Genomic DNA, 7,817 nt, shown 5'->3' on the forward strand with positions numbered 1-7,817 from the left:
CACCGCGGGCCCTCTGAGCCGGGCGAGGAGCCTGCAGGTGACTCTGGACGCACGTGCGGAGGGGCAGGGCTTCGTTCGGACCCGGCTGTGCCCAGCTGAGCTCGCGCTGGAGGTTCGGGTACCAGCGGGTGGGCAGGGTGAGCTCGCCGTCCATTCGCCCTCTCTCGCTCCCCGTTTTACGTTCCCGGGGGGGAGGGGGGGGAAGGGGTCACACTTAGGACTTAGCGATGGTTTTAGAGCCTTGATCACGGACGGGACCACAGTGCCTTGGCGCTGCCACGCTGAGCCAGAAGGAGCTGAAGCTAGAGCTGCGGGCGGCCCTGGGCGCGAGTGTGGACAGGCCTGGGGGTCCCTGTTCCGACCACGTCCGGCCGGGTTGTGTCTGTTGCCTTCGTGGGCATGCCCTGGGTGGCCGCTGGGATCTGCTGGGCGGGACAAGGACTCAATGGGCAGGGTCGGTGGCCTTGCCGTGCCTTGTTGCTGAAATCTGAGAGATAGCAGGCAGCTCGCCCGCGCCCCTGCCCCCCACACCTGTGTTTGACTTCAGGGCAGGTGTGAAGAAATAGGTCACAGGCCAGCATGGCAGCCGGGCACGGCCCGCGGGCACCTCTCCAAGGTCAAGGCCCCTCCACGACTGACTCACGGCCTCCCTGACTCACCACCTGGGGGAGATGAGAGCAAAATCATTGCATTTTATGCTTTAAACACAGTGTTTTTCAATTATGAAAGTGAACCACGCTCACAGAGCCTTTTCAGTGGGTCGGAAGGCAGAGTCCCACGGCCCAGGCCCTGTCGCCACATGGGGCCACGTGTGGGCACCTGCCCCTCTCTCCTTTATCTTCTGCTGGGTCGTTTGGGAACTTTCGTTGTCTTTTTCCTCTTGATTTATCCCTGGAGCAAGAAAATCCTCCATGCGGCCGCACATGTCACAGGGCCACGCTGGTGATGGCGGCAGCGTTTCAGCTCGTAGCTGTGACCAACCTTCGTTAAGGGTTTTTGGTAATTATTGGTAATTCGGGTTATTGATAGTTTTTCACTGTCCCTAAGATGTCTTTTGGCCTCTCTTTGGGGCCAGTGGACCCCTCAGCCTGGAGGAGCGAGGAGAGGGGTCCCTCACGGGGAGACCCAGGAAAGACAACTGTGTGGAGAAGGCTGGACACAGGGATGTGGTCGGTTGAAGGTGACACTGTAGGGAGGGACCCGGGAGATAAAGCCTGAGCTCACTTCCTCCCAGGCAGCCGTCTCCTGCGGGTGCACCCCCTGCAGTCGGGAGCCAGGGCTGGCAGGGAGGGGTGGAGAGCGAGCTAGAGGCACCCCAGCCCCCACCTTTCAGACACGCATCCCTGCACTGAGCCTGCAGCTCTGGGGCGTGGGACGGTCCAGCCAACAAACCACACGGTGAGAGTGGGGGACGGAGACCCCTAACTGGAAGCGGAGGAAGGCAGGAAGTGTGCTGGGCACACGAGCAGGGGATGGGGACCAGAAACCAGGCCTGGGGTCCAGCCACTTTATTTTCCAGTTGAGGAGAAAAGGCCGGAGGAGTTAAATTCCTTGCACGGGGCGACAGACCACCAGGGGACCAGCCCTCAACTCGGTGCATCTTCTTCCTCCCCAACCGTCATTTTAAAAAATGGGGTTCGTTAGGCTACCGCGGGGTCTGTGTCCGCGCTGTCCACCAGGGCTCTCGCGGTTACCACCGGATGTCTGAAAGGCCATCTGTACAGTGACCGTCCTGACCGTCCTCACCGCCGCGGGCTGTGCAGTCCCAGCACCCCGGAGCGAGGAGCCGGCCGCCCGGCTGTTCTCTCCCGTGTGCCCCGGAGGGAGGAGCTGGGCTGTTAGAGACGCAGCTGGGAACACACACCGCGTCTGCGTCTCCCCCGTAACCTACTGGACGCGCACCTGGGTGCCGTTACGCAGCGTTGCGCAGACGTCGATGGCCCTCTGCACGCTCCCGGGGCCGTCGCCAGAGGTCAGCCCGGCCCCTTCCTGCCTGTGTCCTTGTTCTAATCCATCTGGGTGCAGTTTTAACCGTGCGTTGCTTTGTTTGATGTATTTCGAAAATCTACGTATTTTAAGAATCATTCTGAATTTATTTTCGATGTAACTTTGTTTTCAATATTTATTAATTTTTATTATTATTTATTTCCATTTATTCATTGCTTTCCATCTTCTGGAAGGTGTCCAATGTGTATGTATAATATACTTTAGGTTCTTTCTTCCTTTCAACCCTGTTAATAAATATTTTTCTTCTTCCTTCCTTCCTCCCTCCTTCCTTCCTTCTTCCCTCCCTCCTTCCTCCCTCCCTCCTTCTCTCCTTCCTCCCTCCCTCCTTCCCTTCCTTCTTCCCTCCCTTTCTTCCTCTTTCTCTTCTTTCCTGTCTCTTTTTTCCTGTTCGAGCCTCTCCGATTTTTCCTTTTTTAAAAAAGCTGCTGCACACAATGCCTCGAAAGTGACCTTTGTCTGTTTCCTTCTGCCCACGTGTGAGGCAGACGCCAGGGCCACAGCCGGTGGCGATGCGGAGTTGGAGTCTGCGTAGCTTCAGCTTCACTCAGCACCTCCCGCTTTTTTTCCAAATTGTGGCACCATGTGCACCCCGTTTCTGAGAGGTCCCATTCGGGTCTGAGAAGTGAGCGCTGGTTCTCCATCGTCCTGAGCACCACCAGGGTCGGTGGCCTCGCCTTCTCTGGCACAGGTAACCCACCCCCCAGCCTCTTACGCCCTGGGCCCGCCCAGGATTTGCATATCAGTCTCCCTGGAGGGTGGGGCCGGGGCCTGGGCCAGGAGGGGTCAGGAGTGTGGTGGCCCCATTCTGATCCAGGCCCTGCCCAGAGGGGCTGCAGGACGACCTACTGGGTCACCTCAGAGAAGGAAGCACCTTTCCGAGGTGATTGTCAGGTTCTTTGGAGCCTAATCTCTCGCTGAAGAAAAAACATCCTTCCTGTCACTTAGCCATGCACACATTCATTCATGTATTCATTCATTCACCTTTAACAGATGTTTATTGAATAAGGCACCATTCAATGGTGCGGAGGCCACCTGGGTGCACAAAGTGGACAAAGCTCCGTGTCATGGTCCCATCCTACTGGGGGAGGGACGATGAATCCTAAACACAGTGCGTGAGCGAGTCACTTTGTACCCTCGGGGACGATAAGGGCTGGGAAAGAGGGAGAGCCGGACAGGGCAGGCGACCAGGGAAGCTGGGGCTGGAGGTGGCCTTGTGAGGACAGTGTCCAGGGGTCCTCACTGGGGGGACCGGAGCAAGTGGCCCCACAGGTGTGGGGAGGGGGCCCCCCGGAGGGAAATGCGCCTCCACCAGCCTCTGTGTCGGCTCTGGTATACACAGCTGCACTTTTAAAAGGAACAAGGAAAGGAAAGAGAAAGAAATTAATTTAGAGCAGTAAGGAGGCTCGCTCAGCGCCTGTGCGTTGGGTGTGCACCTCCTCCGCGAGTGCTCAGCGTCGGGGCCCAGCGGACCGGGAGTCCCGGACAGGCCGTGCTCCCTCGGTGGCACCTGAGGTGGCTCTCTGCTGACACACGGATTTGCATGGGAATGTCCAACAGGATGACACCGAAACCCTGGGGAGAGGGCAAGGGAGCCGGCCTGTCGCTCGCCCGCTCTCCCTGTCCAGGCACAGACCCCACCCCCACCCCCACCCCCAACTTGGATGCTCAGCCTAGTAGAAAACTGGGCGCACCACGTGGGAAGGACAAGGCAGGCGGGGGCCTCATCGGCTCCTGCTCCTGAGTCGCATGGCGGGGACCCCGGAGCCACTGCTGACACAACAGCTCCTTTCTCGGGGCATCTTCCGCTGCGAATTACTCTCCGGTGACTGTGCTGTTGACATTAGCAGGAGGGCCTGGCGATACGGTTGGGGCCTGGACTCGGCCATGACTGAGGAGACTCCCACGGATAACAGCGGGACGTTCCGAATCCCCACCCGGCCACCGAGGTGACTGATGCGGGGCTTCTCTATCAGCGGACGGTCCGCGGGCCTTGCCCACGCCTGGGGACACGCGTAATCAGTGCAGATTACTCGGAGTGAGGACTCGGGGCCTCCTTCGGCAAACAGAGCCGGGTTTAAAATCGCGGGCCCAGCCGGACTCTCACCCCTGACTTGCAGCCTCCCTGGGAGCCGAGAGGACAAGGTCACGGCCGCCATGGAGCACAAGGCGATCTGCGTTGTGGTTCTGGCCCTGTCACTGGCCCTCAGCACCCTGGTTCAGGGCCAGGCCGGTAAGTCAGCCCCCGCCCTGCTTCACGGGGGGCACGGGGGGAGAGATGGCCTCCAGGAGAGTCTTTGCATGTTTTGGGGCCAAGCTGTTTGGTGCCAGGCGCTATTCTAGGCTATTCTGGAAGGCAGCAGCGGGCGGGAGGGCCAGTGGAAGTTCTGAGAAGTGCTGTGAGGACATGGCTGCCGTCTTCCAGAATGCTGTTCTGGAGTATCATGCTTTAAGGGCAAGCTTCAATGTGGCACGTAAGAATTGCTCTCCCAAATGTCCAAGCACACTCTACCCTGGGGGTGGACCACGCAGACACACACACGCGTCCAAGTGCCTACCCCGGGGTGGGGGGGGACGTCCCTGGAGAAGCGCTCTGGCAGGTGGGTGGGCTCTCCCGGGCTCCGAGCTCTGCGGAGCCCAAAGCACCTGTCCCGTGGGCGTCACCGAATGAGAGACGGCACGATGGCTTCCTCTGAATTTGTTCGTGCCTCAATGCCTTTATCTGCAGAGTGGGATCAGTGGTCTGCCTTAGAGGGCTGCCAAGAAAGTTAAGTGTGACGAGGTTTGCGGAAGTGCTTTGCACGCTACAAAGTGCTAAACGCTACTTCTTATTGCTAGAACGCTCCGCTGGGTTTCACAAAGGAGTCACCGCGGGCGCCCTGCCCCTCGGCCTAGGAGAGCTGCTTCCGCAGCGGCCTGTCCCTGGGTGCACTGTCTTTCAGAGAACCTGATGCCCTAGGCCAAGGCCAGCTGTGACCGCCTCTGCCCCGAATCCCGGCCCACCTGTCTCCCTGCCTCTCCTTCCCCTTCTGCTCAGGCTCCTCCCTTCTCTGTCCCTTTACTACCGAAGCTCCCAAGGCCCCCCTCCCAAGTCCCCCTTCTCTCTCGCCTGCCCAGGAATGGGTGGAGCTTCTGCCCGCCAGGCCCCACCTGAACACACAGCCAGGAGCACCTCCGAGCCCATGTGACAGAACGGAGCGCCTCGCTCTCCCGTGGCCCCAACCCAAGACGAAGACAGGGACTGGATCCAGAGTCCCCTTTCGCGGCCTGCCCCGCCCGCCAACCCCCGCATCCTAGTTTTCCTTCTCAGAGCCCTGGGCTCCGGCCCTGAACGCAGGCCCCACCACGCGGGAGCTGCCGGCTGGCCCCGCCTCACCCCCACCCTGCGTTCTTTCCTTTGGGGTGATTTCAGCACCCCCTGGTTAAATCCGTCTCTCTCAGACGCCCCGCCCCGGCCTCTGCTCCGTGCCTCCCAGTGGGCTGACTCCTGGCGCACGCCTCGCTCGCTCTTGACCACTGAGCACGCGGCTCCCTCTGCTTGGAACGCGCTTCGTCTCCTCCTCATGTGATGAACCCTCTCCTACAGGAAGCCCTCCTTGCTTAGTTCACCGCATGGTCCCCTGCCCCTCCCGCGCACTGGGATGGTCGCTCTGTGCTGTTATCTGCACTTGGCTTTCTCCTCCCTTACACTGCTGGCCTCTTAACAACTACTCCTTCGTTTTTAATTTCTGGGTCCCCGTCACTCAGCACAGAGCCTGGCGTGAGCTCGGTACCCGGGGATGCTGCGCCGTCCTGCTCTGCCGGCTCCTGTTTCTGCCCCACGTGACTGGTGCTCGGTAGTTATATATTGATAGAGCGAATGACTTTATTAATTGTTTGTTGAAATTAAAGAGTGAATGAATAAATTATGAGTAGGTGCGAAGTTTACAAACCCCGGGCCCCTCGCATTTTTCCTGAGGGGACACGTGTTCGCATCAGAAAATGAGGACGGGGTCCCCCTGGTGGACCCCGAGCCCTGGGTCCACAGCAGCCACGCCGGCTGGTGGCTGACCCGGGCGGAGAGGGAGGCTGGCTGGAGGGTGGATGATGATGGTGGGGGTGCCAGCCCACCACTCACCCAGCCCCTCGCCCCGTGCCCTCCCAGAGACGTGCGAGGTCACCCCCACCGAAAGGAAGAACTGCGGCTTTCCCGGCATCACGGCCCGGGCGTGTCACGACAAAGGCTGCTGCTTCAACAGCGCCACCCGCGGGGTCCCGTGGTGCTTCTACCCCGCCAGCAGAAAGGCTCCCGAAGGTACGTGTGGTGACAGCGCCGTGGGGTCCGCGGACGCGGGATCAGGGAGAGGACCACGCGGGGACTCGGGGCCCGAGCCCACTCTCCAGCTGCGTACTTTCCAGAATGGTGGCCGCGGAGTTGACGGCGAAGGAGGGGCTTGGCCTAACTCGGGCCGAATGCAGGTCTGCGGGCGGAAGGCAGGGCTCAGGGGCCGTGGGGCGAACCAGCCTTTGTCTTTCCTGCCTTTTCTTCACATCTCCAACCAGCGGTCTGTGAAGAACCGTCCTTGGCAAATTGCTTGCTTCGGGCAAGAGTGACAGGAAGGACAGAATAGTGTGTGCTGAGGACTTTCCCGTTGGCTCCGTCCAGTCGAATCCTCTGTAATCGCTTAAGAGTGAAAGAAACTTCATCCTCACTAACCCGTCTCTCCTCCCCCACCTCCCCGGTCCAGACGATCCGGACGAGTGCGAGTTTTAGATGTCCTCCCGCTGGGGGTCTCGACTCGGAATGGCCCTGCCCCCCACCCCGTCACCGTCACCGTCACCGGCCAGACATCGTGGGGACCTTCTGCGTCTGTGCCTCAGCTCACTACTGCATGGATCGATCGCTCTGATATTCATGCTTGAAATTGGGCTAAAAATGAAGAGATGAATTTCCCTCTGCACCCGCAGTTCCTTATAAAAATAGAAACGATTTTCCTTTCTTTCAAAGAGAAGTGCCCTATTTCCGCCTCTGGTCTTTTCGTCACGGAGCGTACATTAACTCGCACTCTCTCAGGTGACACAGGAGGCGGTAGATGACGGAAGGAAGTGGCAACGAGGCTGCCGGAGTTGACCGGGCGGAGTTGACCGGGCGGAGTTGACTGGGCGGAGTTGCCCGGGCAGAGTTGACCGGGTGGAGTTGACCGGGTGGCCCTAGCAGCCGGGGTGTGCACGAGGCCATTTCATTGCAAAGTCTTCAAGACGCGACTGGAAGCCCCTCCCTTGTCAAATCATGAAAATAGGCCCCAAATCCACTAATGTTCTTTAAATATTCACTGTGGGTGGCCCGCTGTCAGTAATGAAAACTGCTGCTCAGCCACTTCCTTTCCCCCGGGGGAAACTGGCTTAGGAAAAAAAAAACCCACAGCAAAGCCTCTGAAAGTGTGAATCACAGCAAAGTGGCAGAGCCTGGCATGGGTTAACACCTTGAGGAACCCCCCACCCCCACCCCAGAGGGAAGGATAGGAGGCCACATGTCACCTTATCAGCGACAAGAGCCAGCTGGATGTGCCAGCCACGCCCGGCACTGAGCAGACGCCCATCTGGGCCAGCCGTGCAGCCTGAGCAGCCATGGGGGACCCTGGCCCCCAGCGCTGCAGTGACAGCGAGAAGAGGCTGTCTGCCCCAGGCTGTCATCCTCCCTGGGGCTCAGCTAAGCGAGCCGCTGCTCCCCCCGAACTGGCTCCCCGTCCTCAGGCGCCTTGCCCTGGGTGTAACCTGCACAACTGTTTGTGGGGTCCCAGGAGCAGGGCGACCCTCCGCCCTCCACAGCTCGC

At 59.7% G+C, this 7,817-nt stretch overlaps 1 protein-coding gene across 2 annotated transcripts; it reads left to right on the plus strand.

Moving 5' to 3' along the window:
• Nucleotides 1-2,371: 2,371 nt before the first annotated feature.
• On the plus strand, nt 2,372-6,990 carry TFF1 (trefoil factor 1). 2 transcript variants are annotated; one of them, XM_015593085.2, is made up of 5 exons: nt 2,372-2,695; nt 3,852-3,953; nt 4,125-4,237; nt 6,149-6,298; nt 6,732-6,990. In XM_015593085.2, the coding sequence occupies exons 2-5, from the start codon at nt 3,892-3,894 to the stop codon at nt 6,755-6,757; spliced, it is 351 nt and encodes a 116-aa protein (XP_015448571.1). In that variant the 5' UTR covers nt 2,372-2,695; nt 3,852-3,891; the 3' UTR covers nt 6,758-6,990. The 2 variants fall into 2 exon arrangements, with proteins under 2 accessions (XP_015448571.1, XP_015448572.1); XM_015593086.2 differs by having other exon boundaries at nt 3,855-3,953.
• The last annotated feature ends 827 nt before the right edge of the window (nt 6,991-7,817 follow it).

Source organism: Pteropus alecto, unplaced genomic scaffold, assembly GCF_000325575.1.
Source record: "Pteropus alecto unplaced genomic scaffold, ASM32557v1 scaffold97, whole genome shotgun sequence".
In the NCBI taxonomy this organism is placed as follows: Eukaryota; Metazoa; Chordata; class Mammalia; order Chiroptera; family Pteropodidae; genus Pteropus; species Pteropus alecto.

Coding starts and splice junctions, on each gene's coding strand:
- TFF1 (XM_015593085.2), top strand. CDS start 3,892: ATGACTGAGGAGACTCCCACGGATAACAGCGGGACGTTCCGAATCCCC. Junction 4,238..6,148: donor CCTGGTTCAGGGCCAGGCCG/GTAAGTCAGCCC, acceptor GTGCCCTCCCAG/AGACGTGCGAGGTCACCCCC. Junction 6,299..6,731: donor CAGCAGAAAGGCTCCCGAAG/GTACGTGTGGTG, acceptor TCCCCGGTCCAG/ACGATCCGGACGAGTGCGAG.